This window comes from Trichoderma asperellum, chromosome 3 (genome assembly GCF_020647865.1).
Source record: "Trichoderma asperellum chromosome 3, complete sequence".
Classification (NCBI taxonomy): Eukaryota; Fungi; Ascomycota; class Sordariomycetes; order Hypocreales; family Hypocreaceae; genus Trichoderma; species Trichoderma asperellum.
Genome location: NC_089417.1, coordinates 3,289,077 through 3,308,287, shown reverse-complemented (window position 1 = coordinate 3,308,287; position 19,211 = coordinate 3,289,077). Strand labels below are relative to the sequence as shown.

At 51.1% G+C, this 19,211-nt stretch overlaps 7 protein-coding genes across 9 annotated transcripts; 3 read left to right on the top strand and 4 right to left on the bottom strand.

The window, feature by feature from the left end:
• Positions 1–157: 157 nt before the first annotated feature.
• MET6 (methionine-synthesizing 5- methyltetrahydropteroyltriglutamate--homocysteine methyltransferase) lies at positions 158–2,394 on the top strand. Of its 2 annotated transcripts, XM_024909818.2 has the most exons (4): positions 158–533; positions 633–767; positions 849–1,750; positions 1,837–2,394. In XM_024909818.2, exons 1-4 carry the CDS (start codon positions 432–434, stop codon positions 2,261–2,263), a joined length of 1,566 nt encoding a protein of 521 aa, XP_024760175.2. In that variant the 5' UTR covers positions 158–431; the 3' UTR covers positions 2,264–2,394. The 2 variants fall into 2 exon arrangements, with proteins under 2 accessions (XP_024760175.2, XP_065983673.1); XM_066127562.1 differs by having other exon boundaries at positions 633–1,750.
• Positions 2,341–4,091, bottom strand: TrAFT101_005679 (uncharacterized protein). The gene has a single exon (XM_024900141.2). It carries the CDS (start codon positions 4,008–4,010, stop codon positions 2,433–2,435), a length of 1,578 nt encoding a protein of 525 aa, XP_024760174.2. The 5' UTR covers positions 4,011–4,091; the 3' UTR covers positions 2,341–2,432.
• Positions 4,092–4,288: 197 nt separating this feature from the next.
• Positions 4,289–6,590, bottom strand: MIC60 (MICOS complex subunit mic60). The gene is made up of 3 exons (XM_024909817.2): positions 6,431–6,590; positions 4,593–6,362; positions 4,289–4,528 (listed from the first exon to the last, which is right to left on the bottom strand). Exons 1-3 carry the CDS (start codon positions 6,542–6,544, stop codon positions 4,484–4,486), a joined length of 1,929 nt encoding a protein of 642 aa, XP_024760173.2. The 5' UTR covers positions 6,545–6,590; the 3' UTR covers positions 4,289–4,483.
• A 120-nt stretch (positions 6,591–6,710) lies between these two features.
• On the bottom strand, positions 6,711–8,585 carry YPT5 (GTPase Ypt5). Its single transcript, XM_024903902.2, has 5 exons — positions 8,311–8,585; positions 8,224–8,243; positions 8,136–8,162; positions 7,884–8,075; positions 6,711–7,815 (listed from the first exon to the last, which is right to left on the bottom strand). The coding sequence occupies exons 1-5, from the start codon at positions 8,384–8,386 to the stop codon at positions 7,468–7,470; spliced, it is 663 nt and encodes a 220-aa protein (XP_024760172.1). The 5' UTR covers positions 8,387–8,585; the 3' UTR covers positions 6,711–7,467.
• A 306-nt stretch (positions 8,586–8,891) lies between these two features.
• TrAFT101_005676 (uncharacterized protein) lies at positions 8,892–10,925 on the bottom strand. The gene has a single exon (XM_024903901.2). It carries the CDS (start codon positions 10,472–10,474, stop codon positions 9,236–9,238), a length of 1,239 nt encoding a protein of 412 aa, XP_024760171.1. The 5' UTR covers positions 10,475–10,925; the 3' UTR covers positions 8,892–9,235.
• A 1,715-nt stretch (positions 10,926–12,640) lies between these two features.
• TrAFT101_005675 (uncharacterized protein) lies at positions 12,641–15,269 on the top strand. The gene has a single exon (XM_066127561.1). The coding sequence runs from the start codon at positions 13,335–13,337 to the stop codon at positions 14,862–14,864; it is 1,530 nt and encodes a 509-aa protein (XP_065983672.1). The 5' UTR covers positions 12,641–13,334; the 3' UTR covers positions 14,865–15,269.
• Positions 15,270–16,850: 1,581 nt separating this feature from the next.
• Positions 16,851–19,206, top strand: TrAFT101_005674 (uncharacterized protein). Of its 2 annotated transcripts, XM_066127560.1 has the most exons (2): positions 16,851–17,257; positions 17,825–19,206. In XM_066127560.1, exon 2 carries the CDS (start codon positions 18,004–18,006, stop codon positions 19,033–19,035), a length of 1,032 nt encoding a protein of 343 aa, XP_065983671.1. In that variant the 5' UTR covers positions 16,851–17,257; positions 17,825–18,003; the 3' UTR covers positions 19,036–19,206. The 2 variants fall into 2 exon arrangements, with proteins under 2 accessions (XP_065983671.1, XP_065983670.1); XM_066127559.1 differs by having other exon boundaries at positions 16,851–19,206.
• The last annotated feature ends 5 nt before the right edge of the window (positions 19,207–19,211 follow it).

Genomic DNA, 19,211 nt, shown 5'->3' with positions numbered 1-19,211 from the left:
ATCTATTACGCCGTTGATGTTCATCTGAGAGTCATTCAAACTATGACGATGCCGATAGTATCCGGCTAAAAAAGACGCTATGATAAGAACAACGGCACCGTCTCTCTCCAGAAGAGCAATTTCCCAAATAGCAATCTACCATCAAAGAGACAAAGAGGAAGACAATTCGAAAATCTTACACTCGTTCACAACGTCACCCGCAATTCATCGGCGAAAACACAAGACGAGAAAAACCGCCCGACGCTTCTGCAGCTCTACTGTAGACTAACCAACCCTTTTTTTGACTTTGCTCTTTCAACACTAGAGCCGATTCCGGCGAGGCTTTCTCACTCGGCCAGTGGGGGGTCCTGGATTTTTATATGAGGTCAATCCTGCGCGCGCAGCAAACAAAAGAAATAAGGAAAAAATAAATCCCTGGTTGAGGCAGACCGATGCGTTATGCATCAACGCGACCCACGACCCTTTTGTTCAGATTTATAGCCGGGCGCATCCAGGCTGTGCGAAGCATGGCGTCTACAAGCAGGTCTTACAATGTATGACATCTTCCCTCTTGTCATGTTTTTTTCACTCACAATACCATCTATTATGCTGTGAAATAATGATTTCTCATTCTCAGTGGCTCATGTCAATAGGATGCGATTGATAAGCTCAACGAGCTTCAGACGCCCTTCGCGGTGATTCAAGCTCGTCACCAGGCTGGCATTCTGCCTGACTCTGTCCTTGGAATCGCAAAGATGCGGGCGTATCTCACGAGGATCGGATATACTGTGTGTAACGCCCCCCCTCCTCATCCTCGAATCTGACCAAGGATGCACGGCTCACCCTCGCTTTTTTTCTGTGTGTGTTAGCCTGCGGACCTTGATCGTTTAAACATCATTCACGTGGCAGGCACAAAGGGAAAAGGAAGCACCTGTGCCTTTGTCGACTCAATCTTCTCTCAGTATCAGCAGCGCCATGGCGGCCCTCGCAAGACGGGTCTCTTCACATCGCCCCATCTCATGGCCGTGCGCGAACGGATTCGCATCGACTCCAAGCCCATATCAGAAGAACTCTTTGCAAAGTATTTTTTCGAGGTATGGGATCGACTGGAGGAGTCGAGAGAAGCCCCCGACCCGGAAGTGCCGTTTGGATCAAAGCCTGTGTATGCCCGCTATCTCACCCTTGTAAGCTGGCACGCATTTCTGCAAGAGGGCGTTGAGGCAGCTGTGTATGAGACGGGCATAGGAGGAGAGTATGATTCAACAAATCTGGTGTCAAGCCCAGTTGCGTCAGGTATCAGCACGCTTGGCATCGATCACGTCGCTGTCCTGGGAGACACGGTCGAAAAGATTGCGTGGCACAAGGCCGGCATCATGAAGACGGGAAGCCCGGCATTTACAATTGAGCAACTGCCCGGAGCAGCGGAGGTTCTCGTCAATCGAGCCAAGGAAAAGAATGTCGATTTGCAAGCGCTCAAGATCGACCGTCGTCTAGAAGGCGTCAAAATCCGACCAAACGCAACGTTCCAGAAGAAGAATGCAACTTTGGCAATCGCCCTCGCAGAGACGGCCCTCAGAAAGCTCGGACTATTGAAAGAGATGCCAGAGTCAGAGCTGCCCCGAGAATTCATAGACGGTCTCGAAAAATGCGTCTTCAGGGGCCGGTGCGAAGTGAAGGAAGAGAAGAAGGTGACTTGGCATCTGGATGGCGCCCACACTGCAGACAGCCTGAAAATGTCGTCCAAGTGGTTCGCCAGCGAGATCACTGGCCGGTAAGATGAAACTCTCTTCCTCTCCCTTCCTTTTGAGGGAAAGCCCCATGCGATATAAGAGGGTAAAGTTACTGACAACCTAACAGGACCGGTCCCAGAGTAATGATTTTCAACCAGCAAGGTCGTGTCGAAGCAGTCGACTTCCTTCAACCTATATGTAACGCTCTTAAGCGCAGTGACGACGACACCGGCAAGCCATCATTCGACCACGTCGTCTTCTGCACAAACGTCACATATGCCCAAACGGGCTACAAGCGCGACTTTGTCAACAACACCATTGATCCCTCAGAAGTCGACAAATTGACCGTCCAGCGCAGCTTTGCCGAAAAGTGGTCTTCCATCGACCCCAAGGCCAAGGTGGTTGTCTTGCCGACCATCGAGGATGCCTTGAACTATGCCCGCGGCGTGGCAGAGGGCGCTCCTGAGGGAGAGTCGGTTCAGGCCTACGTGACGGGGAGTTTGCATCTGGTGGGTGGTGCGCTGGGCATTCTTGAAGAGGCGGATGCTTTGTAGGAATGGAATGATATGATACTGGGGAGCATTGGGGAAATGAAAAAAAAAAAGAGGCAAAACGATAATGGTAATCGAAGTTTGGGCTATAGACAAAATTAATATTATAGACTCGCGTGACACAACCATCTTTTGATGTGTTTCTTTCGTTTCTCCTTTTTCTTCCTCTCTTCTACGGTTCAAGAACTTGCAGTACACTCCCCACGAGATGCAAACTCCCCGTCACCAGAATCTTCTTCTTCTTCTTGCCCGACTCATCATCCTGCCCTTGCGCAAGCCTCCTCGCCTCCGCCACCGTATCCGCAGCATTGTCAAATATCTGCACATCGCACGCAGGTACCAAGCTGCGCATCTTCTCTGCCGCCTGCTTCTGCACATCGATATCCCTCAACTCGCCATCCGGGGGCCTTGGAATCTCGTTGCGCGTGAAGATTGCATGGTGGAAGATGGTTTCCCTCCCTGCCTCTCTCTTTGTCGCTTCGACAAAGTCGGCCAGCAGTTGCGAAATGTTCCTTTCTTGCTGGTTGAATACCAATATCAAAGATTCGTCCGCACTTGCAGGTTGTTGCTGAATAGCCCACTTTGCCACCTCTTCCAAGCTGTCTCTCGTATGCGCCCCGTCCAAGAGCCACTCCGCCGTCCCGTCGTTGACAACCTCGCATCTACCCCTGAGTTTCGCCTCCTGTAGGCCTTCAATCATCTTCTCAGGGATATTCGCTAGCGGCTCACCTTCTCTCATGCCAAGATGCTCTTTCACAGCCATGACAGCAAGCGCCTGGTTCTTCTTTTGAAAATCCCCCTTCAACAGACCACTCACGCCGCCCCATCTTTCAATCTCCCCATTTTCAATTTCTACCAGCTCTGCATTCTTCTCTGCGGCCCTCTCTCTCAGCACCTTCATAACACCCAGCTGCTCGTCCAGCTTTAATGTGAATCCTTTTACCCCAGGCTTCAATATCCCAGCCTTGTGCCACGAAATCTTCTCCACCGTGTCCCCCAGCATCGCCACATGGTCAATTCCCAATTGCGAAATAACCGCAGCCGAAACAGCCTCAGCAGGGAGTACATTCGTCGAGTCATATTCGCCTCCGATCCCACACTCAATAACCACATCTTTAATGCCTTGCTTCAAGAAGATGTGCCACGCAAGAATCGTCAAGAAGCGAAAGTAAAAGGGCTTCGACGCCGTGCCTTCCGCCTCCGCAGGCGACATGCCCTCCTTCACAGCCGCCTCTGTCAATCGATCCCAGACTTCGAAGAAAGCTGCTGCAAATGCTTCTTTCCCCACAGGAACGCCATTGATGGCGATGCGCTCCCTCACATTCACCAGATGCGGACTCGTGTACGTGCCCACAGTGCGATACTTCGCCAGCATGGCCGTCGCATACGCACACACGGAGCCTTTGCCCTTTGTGCCTGCAACGTGAATGTGCCGCATGCGGCTGAGGTCTTGGGGCGTGTATCCTGCGCGGCGAAGCCATTCCAGCATCTCTGGGATGGCGAGCGCATTGAGGTCCTGGGGAGACTTCTTCTCCGGCGATTCAAAGAGGCTGGTGACGATGCGGTTGGACTGCAAGAGAGCCAGCTTCTCCAGGGCTTCGCTGTAATCTCGAGGCATGACGCTGCTGTACTTGCGCCTACCTGGCTGGATTGAGGCTCTGATGGGTCGATTTATAGCTGTTCGGTTGAAGGTAGCTAATGGGAAGCGCGCTTTCTGAGCAAGCCCACAGCTCATATTCCGGATGCACATGAAGCAAAAATCAAGAGGGATTGAAGAAAAGATGTTACATCATCTCATTTATTTCGCATTGATTTTCTCCAAAACCGACTAACGGGCTGATGTAATGACGAAGGTTATGCTCTACGTAAATTCTGATCGCAGATACTAATCGCATAGCTCAAGCGGGGCTCAGTTTCTGGAGCATCACCACCAATCACCTGTTGATGGTACAATTTAGATCAAGCTGTGCTTTACATGAATTATAATCATCTCAGGGTAGAAAATACAGTCATTTAATACAGAAATACATTTACTTAAGACACATGGAAGACTGCATGATAATATTAAATCCTTTGATGCGAGACAAAAATCACAGTTTCTGAAACTTAAACCACCAGTATCTATTCGTAACTGTACACGGGCCAGAAGCCCTCTACTTTTTTTTCCTCCTCTGAATCAATCAATATACAGGACCAAAGAAAATCTCAATACTAAATGTTTTTTTACTCTACGCGCAAGCTCTGTAGTCTAGCCTCTGCAGCAATGACCTGTGGTATCATAATTAGCAAAAAAATGCTCATCTAGAAAAGGGGAATTGAAAAGAAAACTTACATCAAGCGCTTGTTGAACCTCAAGCACCTTTCGAGCCTCAGACAGCCAATCCTTACTCAAAGTCTTTGCCCAACCCTGCAGGCCAGTCATCTCTCTGGTCGCAGCATCCAAGTCTCCCTCCTCCAGGTAAGTCTGCGTGCGGGTCAAGATGCTCTCAACATCATCTCCCTCCGCAAGGCCCTGCTTCTTGAACATGACGTGGCTAAGAACCCAGCTGGAAGCGTGGCTGGCAACGCCCGCATCGTCGGGAAGCAGAGAGGCCTTGCGGACCTCGCTGGCAACACGGCGGAATCTGTCAATCAGCTGGGATGAGGTGGCAATACCACGCTGGTAAGCTGAAGGTGTGATTGAGGCAACGGCAGCATCCACAACGGCATCGTCGGTGGCAATCTCCTTGAGCGCGACGAGCTCTCGGATGAAGGGACGGGGGTGTTGGCCATCCTCGAGACTGGCGCGAACAGCCTCAACGGCAACGTGAAGCTGCTGCGTCTTGAGATTGGTGTCAACGACCTCGTTCCAACCAAGGGTGAGCTTCTCCAGCTGCGACACGGCTGCTGAGAGATCGTTGAGCTTGCCAATTCGGCTCTCACGCTCCTGCTCGACGCGGCTCTCAACCTCCTTGAGGAAATCCTTTTTGAGGGCAATGGCCTGTTCCAACAGCTGGTTCTGGAGCTTGTCTTCGTTGAGCTTCTGCTCGCGCTCAAGCAGAAGCTTAACTCTCTCATCATAGCTCTCGCGAACAGTCTTCATCTGCTCCTCAAACTCTTGGCGCCAGGCAACCTCTTGCTGGGCAATAGAGCCCTCAACACGTCGAACAAGCTCGTTGGCGGCGGAATCAAACTCCGCAACGGTGGATCGGACATCTTCGGCAGCCTTCTTCTCAGCATCGTCCTTGAGATCCCTCAGACGTCCGCCAATCCTCAAGACTTCATCCTTGGCCTTGTTAATGGTCGAAGAGTACTTGTTGTGCGCACCGTCGGCGTTGATAACCAAGATGAGATCGTTTAGCATGTGGACAAGGTCTCTAACGATGGGCTCCTTGGCATCAGGCAGGGACATCAGATCGATAGACCTCAGGGGCTTGGAAGCAGGCTTATCCTTGGATTCAGGCGCAGCGGCCTTGAAGGTCTTTGGCTCTTCCGGAGAAACCTTGTCGACTGGCTTAGCAGCGACAACAGTCTTCTTCTCTGGCTCAGCAGGTTTAGCAGCCTCTTCGGGCTTGCTCTCAGATGGCTTCGTAGCCTTCTTGGCAGCAGGCGAGGCGCTTGTGCGGCGCTCAGAAGGCTCTGTCTTGTCCGCTACCCTCCAGGAAGCGCCGCTCTGGGCAGGAATCCTGACTTTCTCGACAGCATCGGGGTGTCTAGCGCCGCCAAAGGGGGCCTGAGGAAATCTCTTCTTGAACTCAAGCTCCTCCAGGTAGAGAACAGCCTGCTCGCCGAAGGGAATGTACTCGGTGAAAAAATCGTGGAAGGAGTCGTTGATGCGCGAGTACCAAACTCCGGCGCCAAATCCAGCGCCGCCAAGCACCATAAGGGTGAAGATAAAGTTCCTCAGCCTTCTGAAAAAACCCTTCTTCTTCTTGGGAGGCGGGCTGGACTTGGGCGCCGCGCTGGTGGACGTAGGAGGAGGTGGCGGCGGCGTGGGAGGAATTTCTGCCGACGTGATGGTCGTGTCGACGGGGCCCTGAGCAGGAGGAGGAGGAGTGCGTTCAGAGCTCAGGGTCTCGGACGTGGGCAGGACAGGGGGCGTTTTCTGGTCGGCATAGAATCTCTATACGCATCGGCTCGTCAGTCGCAAAATTTCCCCTCGGGATTCTAAAGGTGCATTGCGGGACCTACCTTGGCCAGCATGGGCGCTCGTTGCGACGCGGCAACAGACCATTGGCGCCCGGCGGCAGCCGCAACGGGCTTGCCGCCTAGCAATCTCGCTGACCGAAGCGATGACCGCAACATTGGAATTGCAATGGCCAGCAAAAGGCGAGTGGATGAGGTTGGATCTGGATGCCAAGCCCAAAAGTTGACCCATGGAACAATAAACGCTCAGGGCAAAAGTTCGGCTAATGGGAGCTCCAGACTGGACTGCCGGCAGGAACCGGGTCCGTGACGCAACGCCATACCAGTAATGCGTTCATGGCTTTGTTAAAAATAGGAATATTAAAATTCAACGGGCATACATTGAACATTTGTGTTTCGTTAAATCATTCAATTTTCGTCCCATCTTTGTTCTTCTTCTTTTGCGCAGCCACGCCCAGCCTTTGTTATTCTAAAGCGCAGTTTAGACCGTGCATACATGGCACTACCTAGTAGTTTTTCTCGACCTTTGATACATCGATCCACCGGCTCATACGAGTTCCCGGCTTCTACGGGAGCATATTTGCATCCCACCGATGAAGCACATTCAAGAGAAAAGGAAATCACAAGCCTCAACTCTAATCAAAGCAGCAATCTATTAGACGCTCAGTCATATTCTCGGAAGGACAGAATACACATCGTTCCCGTATCTCATAATCCTCCACGGGGCATCTTGTAGCTCAGAACATGCCCATTTATGAGAGTAACTACTCTAACTCTCTCTTTGCAAATCCCAGTGCGTCAGGACAGGGCACAAAAATATCAAGGGTGCATATTAAAAAGGGGGGAGAAAAAAAAGGTCCAAAAAGAATAAATCGTCAGCCAATACCCTCCAAACCCAAGACTCCGAGAAATTTACGACGCACCCCGGACTTGCGCAACGCAAGCCAAGGTTTTGAATCATTGCTGTCAGTCTATCCCGGCCTGAACCTGAACCTGAATGATCACTCCCACGCATTCATTGCTGGACGTAGGGTACATAGGCATCATTAAACGTCCAGCCGTAGCATCGTGTTATGTATCGTTTAGCAGCCGCATGGTCCGTTGACATTAGTGTTGGAATTCTCTGGTGCGAGGCTGACACCAGGTCGCTGGCCAGGCCGCGCGTGTCTAGGTCCGGCTTGGTCCAAGGGAAGCTTCTTTGCAATGGCGGTGAAAAGTTCGCGCACGTTCTCAGCAGTCTTGGCAGACGTCTCGAAGAAGAGAAGGCCGGCCTCTCGGGCGTAGGCCTCGGCATCTGCAGTTGGGATGGCTCGCTTATCGGGCTGTTCGTTGACCAAATCAAGTTTGTTTCCAGCAAGCGCAATGATAATGTTCTCATTTGCTTGGCGCTGCAGTTCTTTTACCCACGCCTTCGCTTTATCTAGTGATGCCTGTAATCCAGGAGTTAGTACGAAGCCAAACCAAAACTGCCCATCTCCGGGATCATTTTTCAACGTACAGATTGCGTGATATCATATACAACAACGGCACAGTTGGCATTTCGGTAGTACATGGGGGCAAGCGACTTGTATCGCTCCTGGCCGGCCGTATCCCAAATCTCAAACTTGACCGTCGTGTTCTCATCGAGGGAGATGGTCTGAGTAAGGAAAGCCGCTCCAATGGTGGATTCTCTGAAGGAGTCGAATTGATCCTGACAAGCAAATTAGCGATACTGGCCCAAGGGCTTCAAGGCATCGGGTGCGTAGCATACCTTAACAAAACGAAGGACTATTGAACTCTGCACCAATACATTAGCTTCTCCGTGCTCGGCGCCGCAAGTCAAATGTGGCAAAAGTTACCTTTCCAACAGCAGACTCGCCTGTCGCAAAAGTTACGTTAGCACACTTGTGTATTGTCTTGTTCGATTGATTGTTTGGCAAACGCACCCAAAAGGACGAGCTTAAACTGCGCAAAGCGGGTGTTGAGGCCGGGTCGGCCAGCAGGCGGTGCTCGAGCGGCCATTGTGAGGATTTGTTGATGCTTGCAGCGCTATGCCGAGATATGAAGAGGCGGGCGTCGGGCGGGGGGGAAGGACCGCCGATAGTGTCGAGTGCTGTAGAATCTGCTCGAGCGCCAGACAAAGGTCAGTCGAGATATCGCAGGTGGTGGCGATAATGGTCGTTGATGAGAGACGAGATGCGCAGTCGATGGATGGCAGCGGAAAAGAGTTGAATGACCGTTGAGAATGGAGTGGCTGCGGCGAACAGATACGAGTACGGGCGAGGTACACGTCAGGCTAGGTCAGATGGCACATGGCTGCCTCTGCATTATGTAAGCCAAGGCCTGGAAAAATCTTGGCTCCCGTCAAACACAGTCCGCTGTTGTGCCTATTTTAGCCTGATGCTGCTGCTGGCCATATTCCTGCAGGCGCTGGCTTCATGTTCGTTTGGCTGAAGGGAGAATGTTGCTCCTCTATAGCACGAGTTTGTTGTTATTAAGGTATTCTTTTAATACAAAATTGAAATATGCGGGAAAAAAAAAATTCTTAATTCATTAGATCCATCTATATGTACAAATTTGCCTTATATATACGTGCTTCCCAGCTCTGATATCAGATCACCGTGAAGATGCTATTAGAGTCTCGCCCGCCCCGTCTTTTCATGTTATGTTATGAAGCCTCACCAACTCCAAACCCAGAGAATAAATACTGCCCACGCCAAAATCATGACCATGAAGAAACCCAAAACCATTGTATAAAAGCTCGGCGCGCAGAGAATTCCGAAATAAATCGATTGCGGCCGGAAGGAAGAAATGCACAACTTTGATACACAAAAGAAATCACCGCCTCCAGAAGTGCCAGGATAGAACTTATTATGGAAGCTGTGCTAAGAGCTGCAGCTGCCGCTCCTGCTCCAATCGTGCATTCTCTGCTGCTATCCGTGCATTCTCCGCGTCCTGGATGATTTGCTGCTGCTCGTTCTCGGAGAAGTGACCCCAGTTTGCAATATTCTCGTCCCACTTGCGAATGCACTCGGGCTCCCAGTTGCAATCTTCGACCTGGCCGTAGGCAGGGTGCTTGAATCGAGGATGGCGGCTGGGCCAGTTGGACGCGTGGAAGTGGTGTTTGACAAGAGCATTGCGAGCGTTATGGTTGCCGGAATCGGAGTGGCCTTGTCCAGCGCAAAAGGCTTCGACGGTGAGGACGAGGACACCGCCGACGAGCTTGGACTCGTCCATGTTATGGAACATGTCCCAGGTGACTTTGGGCCCCTTGGTTTTGTGGTTCATCTCCTCAAGCATGGCGGTGGTAAATGCAGAGGGGCCAGTGCCACTGATGACTTGGTCAAAGTCGAGTTGCACTTCGCCCAGGGTCACGCCCTGCTCTCTGGCAACGGCCTTGAACCACTTCATAATGTTTTCGATTAATCGCATCATGACAGGCTGCTCGGGGCGTGCAATAAATGTCCATTGGCAAAAGGACATGGACTTCTTTCCCAAGATGGGATGATCTTTAAATTCGGGCTGATCAATCTCAATGCCGATAATCAGGTCAATATCCTTTTCGTCGTAGCGATCTGGGATAAAGCGATGAAAGGGTTTCATAGTTTCGACGTCAATGTCGGCGTAAATGCCGCCTTCAGCATACATGACCATGTATCGGAGGAGGTCGGCCTTGATAATAGGAAGGTTGATGCTTTTGTAGAACTTGACAATGTCTGGGCGGTTGTAGCCGTTGGGACCATACCGGTCCTCGATGTATGCCATTTCGTTAGCATCAGTGATGACCTCGTATCTCATGCCCGGATTCTTCTGGGTCCATGTCTGCGCCGTCAAAAGGTCACGCTCTTCGAAATTGAGAGGATCAACTTTCCACGTTTGCCAAATCTTTTGCGGAAATGTGCTGCCAGGCACAGCAGGCACTTTTGGTTGGCGGCGAAGGACGGCGGTAGGGCTGGGTATGGCCAAGATCCAATCGAAGTTGACAATGAGGAGGAAGACGCCGACAACGGTGAGGTAGAGAGGTAGACATCTCCTCATCTGTGTAGGCACCTTGTTGCGGAAGGGGCTGGCTGAGGACATAAGCCTCGGTGACCCTAGAGGAGAGTTCATGTTGCCTGACTGCCTCCTTGTGTTTCTCTCTTCTCGAAATGTAAAAGGAAAAGCTATGACAGCAAATATAGATATGAGTGGCACGGTTGCCTTAGAGAGTGGGTATCATAATACGCACAACCGCCACGAGTAAAAAACAAAAGGGGAAAGAAATGGCTTGAGAGGCTTGCTATCTGATGGCAGCAAAGCCAGATGACTGAGGAATTTGAAGAGCAGTCTGTAGCGCCTCGGCCACGTAATAGACCACTGGCTGTTAGGAAACACTTTTTGTACTGGGAGAATGTAGTAAACTTTATCTACACTCGTACTCGTAGATCCTGTCGTTTGTCCTGGCGGTCAAGTATACCAGCGAAAGACACTCGACGATATCAGCGAAACCGGGGGGGAGAGAGATGAAAAAGAAGAGCCGCCGCTCCTGGCCCATGCGCGTATTATACTCTGGCCACATCTAAAAGAGCTCTCCAGGCCGTCCAAGGGCGCAATTACAGCAAATTCGTCACTTGGATCTCCCGCCTGCCTCCAAACCAGGACATGGAGTGAGGTACGGGCCATGTACGAGTACAATCGGCCGATGCCACTGGCTGGGTCTAAGCAGCAGGGGTGGGCTGCGCACTAAGTCGGTTTGGCTGGATCCCAGGATCCATGCAGGTGCAGAACTTGGCTTTGGCTGGCGGATCCCTGCAAGTCGGCCAGGGGACCTCTTGATTACGTTTGGAGCCACAGTATACGACGAATTGCTGCGATATTAGAGCCGGGCACAGCTTCCAAAAGCGTCCTACGGCAGCGGCAGACACGGACAGTGAGAATTGCAGGGTACATGTTGAAGAGCCAACTTGGGGAACATGGGGAAAACTACGGTACTGTACAAGCAGTATACTGTAAGAGAGCAAAGACCATTCAAGTGGAGAGAGAGAGGTTATAGTGAGTCCAAAGGTACCTGCAATGTCCGCAGGACGGTCATGTCCGTGGACATCGGCGTAATATCACGGACTTTTTTTTTTTTTACTACCTCTTGTCTACCATAATGTCTCATGTAACCATTAATAGCACAAAGTATTTCATCATGTTACCACCTAGTATGGCAACCCGATAAGCAGCCTTTCCTTTGGGCAAAGTAAACGGAAGCCTCAAATTCCCAACGAACGAAGCTCGCTCTTTAATTTGGCCTTTTCTCTCCCGTATGAGCTTAATTTAGTACTGGAAAGAAAAAAAAAAAAAAAAAAAAAAAAAGGTACCCAAACAGGTTTCCATCTCTGGCCGGTACCGGTACAAGTCGTAGAACAACGGCGAGGCCCGCAGAGGCGCCACTACAGAAGAACTTCTACCTTACTACTAAGTGCTACGGTACTAGCTGAGATGGCGCGCGGGTATGGCCCGACACCGACTTCTGGGCGTTGCAACTCTACAGTAAGAAGGTACTGCGACTTCGAAGTTATGTGACGCTACTATTAACTACCTAGGTACCTTAGGTACCTTGCTGTTTTGTATGCCCTGGATGATAATAAGCAATAAGCACAGTGGCCAGTGGTCTGTGATATGAAAAATACATGTAACGCCCGAAATCCTTGCATTCTGTTATCGGGCCTGCCCACGGTCATGCTGAGATACTCTCAGACTTTGTTGAGTGGCTGGCGCAAGAAACGCCTCCCAAGCTGGAATGTTGCCTCCTTTCTCGTTACACCAGGCCAATGACGAAAATTAGAGCTGAATCTGCACCTTAGTTGGTTGGTGGTGTGTCTGAGGCGCCCAATCAAGCCCATCACACCACATGAGATGCACAACTCCCGTCTTGTCAAGTCCAAGAGAGCCAACGAAGGAAAGAAGATTCCCTGATCCCTGCACTAGACAGTTTTGTGTGTGTGAGGGGTATCCCATCCCCCCATGCAGAATGCAAGCCACCGAGCAGGGGGAGCCCCTGTGAGAAGACACTTCCGCTGAAAGGCCCCCCCACATCCACGTCCTGGGCTGCAAGAAGAATCCCAATTTTCAATGGAGCCCGAGGCCGGCAACAGCAGATCCCAATGTGCGGAATACTGGCGCTGATGGCCGTTCCTTGTGGCGTCTTACGGCGCTTGGTGAGCGGAGACCAAAGTGGTGGTGTGGGTTATGTACTACTCTACTTTTCGGCTGTTTCTCATCCAACTTACACGGCCACGCCAGCATAAACCACCAATTTCCATGTGAAAGTTTGGAAATCCTCCCGCAAAGCAAGGCAAGATTGCTCATCGCCGGCTCTGTCGCATTCCGGAATACCGATTATCGAGCTCGATTTGCCCCCTACCCATGCGTCATCGCCTTGCCCTGCCCCCCCAGCTGCTGTCAAGGTAACCCTCCCCTCCACCGCCGGCTGGGGATTCTGGATCGTGTTCGGCATCACGAAGCGCTGGTCCTTGGAAAATCTCTCGATAATCTTTCGGGACATGTCGTCAGCTCGCAACTGCGCCTCTAAGCACATCCCAGACCAGACTCAGCTAGTCCATCTATAGCTTCGGGACCCCGCGTGCTATCGTCGCCTCCGCATGATTCTGACCTCGGGACGAGCCTTTCATCATCTGCATCTTCTCCCATTTTTCGGCTTGTGAAAGCTGGGGAAGCAGCTGTGCGGTGGGACTCCCGTGTCGTGTCATCATTCTGAGACCAGATTAACGAGTACGAAGTCAGTCCGTGACCCTCGGACTCTGGGGTTACGGGGTAGATCGATCATCGAATCGAATCGAACGAATCTGGGGAAACGTGGTGGCCTAGTCTCCCGTGTGAGGCTCTCACGACTGAAGTTGCAGCGAATTGTCTCTTCTCTCACTCTCTCTGCCCCCTTTCCCTTTTCTTACTGGCGGGACACACTATTCATTGCTACGCCAGTATGCACGAAGAAACCATTCTCAACACCAGCAAAGACTGGGAAGAGATCAAACCTGATTATGATCCGGAATCGGTGAAGGAGTCAAAGGGATATACCATCTGGAAGGCGCCCAGTTATATTCCCAAGCACAAACGGGCTCTTAGCCGCTTTATCAATTTCATCCAGCGGATACCAGAGGGCTTTACGATAGCCGAGAATCTGCGCCCGACAGCCTATCTAGATGGTCTTCGCGGCTTTGCAGCCTTCATTGTGTACTGGCATCACCACGAGCTATGGGTTCATGGCTGGACAAACCAAAACTCCATCCTAGACAATGGGTTCGGTTACGACAGCAAATACTACATGGCTGCGTTCCCTTTCATTCGAAACTTCTTCACTGGCGGACACTTTGCCGTATCAACCTTCTTCATCATCTCCGGCTATGTTCTATCTTTGAAGCCGCTGAGCCTCATGCAGGCCGGTGAAGTTACAAAGCTGGGCGACAATCTTGCATCAGCCTTCTTTAGACGGGCGCCGCGACTCTACTTGCCAATAATCGCCGTCATCCTTGTATATATAACGTCGTGGCACATGTTTGGCTTGTGGGTGGATGGTAAAACAAAGGCAGGAAGCTGGACTGATGAAGTCTGGTCCTTTTACCTTGAGTTTAAGAACTTCACCTTTGTCTTCAAAGAAGGAGGCGTCCCCTGGCTCAGCTACAACGGCCACCTGTGGTCTATCCCGGTCGAATTCAGAGGCTCCATGGTAATCTACGCATCGCAGCTGGCCTTGTCCCGATGTTCCAAAAATGCCCGGCTGTGGTGCGAGGTGGCCTTGATATACTACTTCATGTTCGTCGCAGACGGCGCTCACTTCGCCATGTTCTGCACAGGCATGTTGCTCTGCGATCTGGACCTCTTGGCGAAGAAGGATGACCTTCCGCTGTTTCTGTATCGCCTCGAGCCCTACAAGGACTTCATCTGGTACCACCTTCTCGTCTTCAGCCTCTTCCTGGGCGGCATCCCTGGCGAGAATTCGGACGTCGAGAACCTGCGGAAGAGCCGTGGCTGGTACTACTTGGGCTGGTTCAAGCCCCAGGCAGTTTTCGACTACAAGTGGTTCTATCTCTGGATAGCGGCCTCCTTCCTGGTCGCGGCCATCCCGCGCATCGCCTGGCTGAAGAGATTCTTCGAGACTCGCTTCTGCCAGTACCTGGGCCGCATTTCCTTTGCACTGTACATGGTCCACGGCCCAGTGCTGACGATTCTGGGCGACCGACTCTACGCTGCCGCCGGCTGGAAGACGGATGAGCACCTGCGGCACATTCCACATTGGGTGGACAAGCTCTACCTCCCAAAGTCCGGCCCGCTGGGGCTAGAAGTTTCGTTCCTAGTGCCGAACTTGATATTGCTGCCCCTGACTCTGGCGCTGGCGGATGCGGTCACCAGATGGGTGGACACGCCGAGCGTGACTTTTGCGTCCTGGCTGTACCGCAAGACGCTGGGCTGCGGCACAGAACCGCTGCTGCTCGGGAAGCAGGCCAAGGCGTGACTGTGATTGGCCCCCTGTGGCTTAAAATTATATGTTACGAGCGAGCGATTTAATATTTTGGTATTTAGAAAAAAAAAAATGTCCGACGACTAATACTATTTTTTCTTTTTTTTTTTTTGGCCGAAGGATTTTTGACAGGTTGCGGGCAATTTCCCGTTCCTGCAGAAGGGCAATATGGGTTCGGGATATTATGTTAAAATACTACTGTGTTGGATGTTGGCAGATGGGCTATTGGCGCAAACGAGTACATGTACTAGGGCATTTACGACTCTTGGGTCCGGCATATTTAAGTGTAAGGGGCTGCGGGCACAACAAGCATGGGTAATGTCATTAACGGTTTTTTTCTTCTTTCACTTTTTAAATTAAGTACCATGGCCTAATTTTCCGGCTCACTCAAGCAAAGGCAAAAAAACTTCATTCTTTCTCTAAGCGACTTCTGCGTTCTTGCCTCTCTTGGCTAGTCGTCTCTTATTCTGGAGCAGTCGTCTCCTGAAGATTGTAGGCCACCAGGCTTGTCGAGTATAGTACCTATAGTAGGCTGTAGTACTAGTATAGGTATACTTACAGTAGTCCATCAGAGGCGTCGGGCTACTCCGTGCAATATCTTCATCGCACGTTTGGCTGCGGATGTGGCTGAACATCGGCCTAGTAATCGCCTACTTGGGCAGGGCACCAACCAACGATCTCGTCTATCTGCGTGGCCCATTGGCTAGAATCCGCGGACAATCCTCTGCCAAGCAGATGCAAATGCCTCGGCTGAGCAGCGCATGTGCCACACACTTGATAGCACTGATGGAGTGTATCAAATTCAACATATCAACTCTGCAACAACCACAACAAAAAGACAGCAAACAGAAATCAAGATTTTCCCTTGCACCCACACAGTCCTCGTCATCATAGTGTCATGCCGCGCTTCTGTCTCTCCTTTTCGCCTTTTCCTCTCTGCCATCTGGGGCACGCGGCGATATACCACAAAGAAGAACGCGGCCAAATGCCCAGAAGCAGTCTAAGCGTCTGTCCCCATCCCCGCTGCGACTTTGCTTGATTCCGGCAGTGCGCAATGCCGATCGCTGATCTGCGCCAGCACGTTCTGTGCTAGTCTAGCACGGCTGCCAGAAAGGCTGCCCTGTGCTGCCCGCTAGGCCCGAATCTGCTGTCTTCACTTTTCCTTCTCTGTCTCTTTGGCTCGGCTGAATTCCCCCCTGGCCTCTTAGTGGAGGCCGCTAGGGTGTGGAGGTGGGACATGGGCTGAAGATTATGGGGAGAAGTGCAGGGACATGTACTGGTACAAGTGCTTCGTACATCAACTTGGAGTCTTGGGGTTTTTGGGGTTTGGGGGGCCAAGCACTGAAATCGCATTCTTTTCCCTCGGCTTCCGCTTTTGCATATGACAATCGCTCTGCTTCTGGCTTCTAGCTGCTATCCTCTTCTTCCCAGGTTTCCAACGCACCATTGATGCCCACCAGCTTTGCTTATGTCCTCTACTTGTCTCGTCTGACCAAAGCGTCTCAGCAACTGTAGTAGATAGATTATTACCGCATCACATCACATCCCAGCCATTGCAATGTCCGTATTCCATTGGTAGCCGCACACCTCCAAGGTTACATTTTCCATCAAGCTGCCATCTTAACGTGCCGGGTTCCCTGGTACGTTCCAATCCGTGGCGAGAGCCGTCTCCACTGGAGTCTGCAAGACTGTACATCCTCATTAAGCTGGTTCACTAAGAGGATTTGCCTAGCAGTAGTGGCAATGTACGAAGTATACATGGCGGATAAGGAAGAATTCGGCGATTCAGTACTATGTACATCTGCGTAGCAGCCTCTTACATCATCCGCCCTTGCAATTCGCTATAGCCAGTGCTGTGAGGCTCCATCCTGCTGCTGCTACTCACACCTGCGCAGCTGAATTAGCGGTTGGACCGTATTCACCGAGCCACATAGGCTTACAGTCGCTGTCATTATCATCGCCTGCCTCTCGTCCTCTCACCGCCGCATCTCGGATCCTCATCGGCGGTCATTGAACCCTGCTGCTGCAAATTTTTCTCCAGATACAATCTCCATCCAAGCCTGAGCGTCTAGTCGCTTCTCCGCCATCGACACCGTCATATCGCCGCGCTTAAGCGACTCCAGAGTCCCAATTTCGCGGTGGAGCCGTAACTCACCAGCCTGGCTCATTTGGCCCGCCTGGGCTGTTCTGACTTTCTCTTTGTATCACCTCTCATCTCGATGGTACCGCATCTGGGAATCAGGCTGTGGTCCCGTCGATCCAAGTGCACGTACTCAGCCTCGCATTAAGCGTCTGTCTAAAGCACCATCTTGCACAATTCTGCTTCTTGAATGCTACAACAACACACACTCCTCACGTACCTAGTACCAAACATTATTTTATCAAAGGTGCCTATTTTTTATTTTATTTCATTTTTTTTTTAGTATAGAGCATTCAGAATCACCAGTTATTCCCCTTCTCGTCTCCAAACCTGGTTATAAGCCCCCCACGCGCACAAGCGACCGGGCCGCTTCAAATTGGAGTCTCCTTTTTCTCGACTCCTACTAGGCTTGGCTTAGTAGCTCTGCTGCCGTGTTCCGGCAGACGTACATACGGATACCAACATCTCCTTCCGTCGCCAAGAGAGGAAACCCATTTTCAACGCCAAGTGAGGAAGCTTTCCCCTGTCAGAGAGGACGAAGACGTCTCGTCACGTCCTGGAACAGCAGCTCGCGTCACACGATCCATATTTACAGGCCAGCAGTTGTTGGCTACCAGCGGCCTGACAATGTTTGTGAGAGACATTAGGCGCCTATTACTATTTGTAGTGCCTATCCTCATCCTCCTCTGCACCATCATCAGTTTTTATAGGCAGTCACCAGCTTTATCTAGAGTGAATCAATGGATCCAGCCCGCCGTCGACAAAACGGACTCTAATCAGGGCAAAGAAAATGCCGGTCTAACTCATGGAGAAGAAGCAGAAGTGCCGATAAGTTTTGGAAAGCCCGAGACTGGGGGAAATGCTTCGCCGTCGTATCCTACAGGAAACAAGTCTGCTCCGCTTGATATTCAGACCTCTCACCAGGAGATCTTCTCAACCTCAACCTCGGATAAGAAGTACTTTTCCATCGACTTTGTGGGCAAGCACAATGGCATGAATCCCAACATCATCCCTCACCCAACTCTGGAAAACACGTGGATCGTGGCAGCTCAGATGGTACGAGGCGAGGATGAGCAAACCGTCCACTTCACAGAACTTGTTTGCAACGCTGTTTTTCAAGGTAACGTCTTACGATGCCTTCAGTCTCCAAATATCCTCCCTGTTGTGCCCACAAAGGGCGGCAAATGTGAAGGTGATCTCGCGTACTTCAACTTCAACGTCGGTCCTCACGACGCCCGTGTTGTGTACGGCCCAGATACGCCGTACATCATTTACGGCTCGAATTCCCAGTTCACGTGCTTCGGCCAGTTCATTCAAGACTTCCGCGAACTTATTGACTGGAGAGGCCGGGAAGCCGGTTCTGATAGATTTCTTGTGGGGACAGAGATGCAGCGCCCGCTGCCTTGGAATGCCATCGAGAAGAACTGGTTCCCTTTCTGGGACCCCTTTGGTCAGATGTATATTCACTACGACGTCTCGCCTAAACGGGCCTTTGCTCAAATCAACGCCGATGGCTCGGTCGGCCTCGATCTATCAATTCTAACCGAGGCGGACGATGCTAAATGCATTGCAAAATACTTTCCCCCGATCCTCAACTCTCTCGAGTCAATCCATCAGGCGTCCAACTCGCTTAAAATCACCATGTGCAAACGGACAGATGCCATCTGCATTGCTAATGAAAGTAACACCTTCATTTTCACCATATGGCAGCACAAGACCTTTTACAACTTCCACGGAGTTTATGAGCCGTATATTATGCTCTTCCAGGAGCAGGCACCTTTCGCAATGCACGCCGTGTCGAAGAAGCCGCTTTGGATCCACGGTCGCAAGCAGCAGCTTGACCGAGACACCTCAGACATGTTTTATGTTACATCAATCGCTTGGAAGCGTCCCGGCGTTACGTATCACGGATATCTGGACGATGAGCTCTTCATTGGATTTGGCATTGAAGACAGGGAGTCAGGGGCCATTGATGTTACGGCCGAGGAGTTAATGTCGGGACTTGGGCTTTGCGCAGAGGCATAAGAGGCACAGTATACCCGTTAAAGTGCCTTTTCGATGTCACTGTTTCTTATATCTTTACTCTTTTACCCATTTTCAATTTTTTTTGTAAAGCCAATTTTTTCTTACTTTTGGTGTACTACTCCGTACCTAGTACTATATCAGCTACCTAGGGAGAGTTTACGAAGAGACGAATGAAA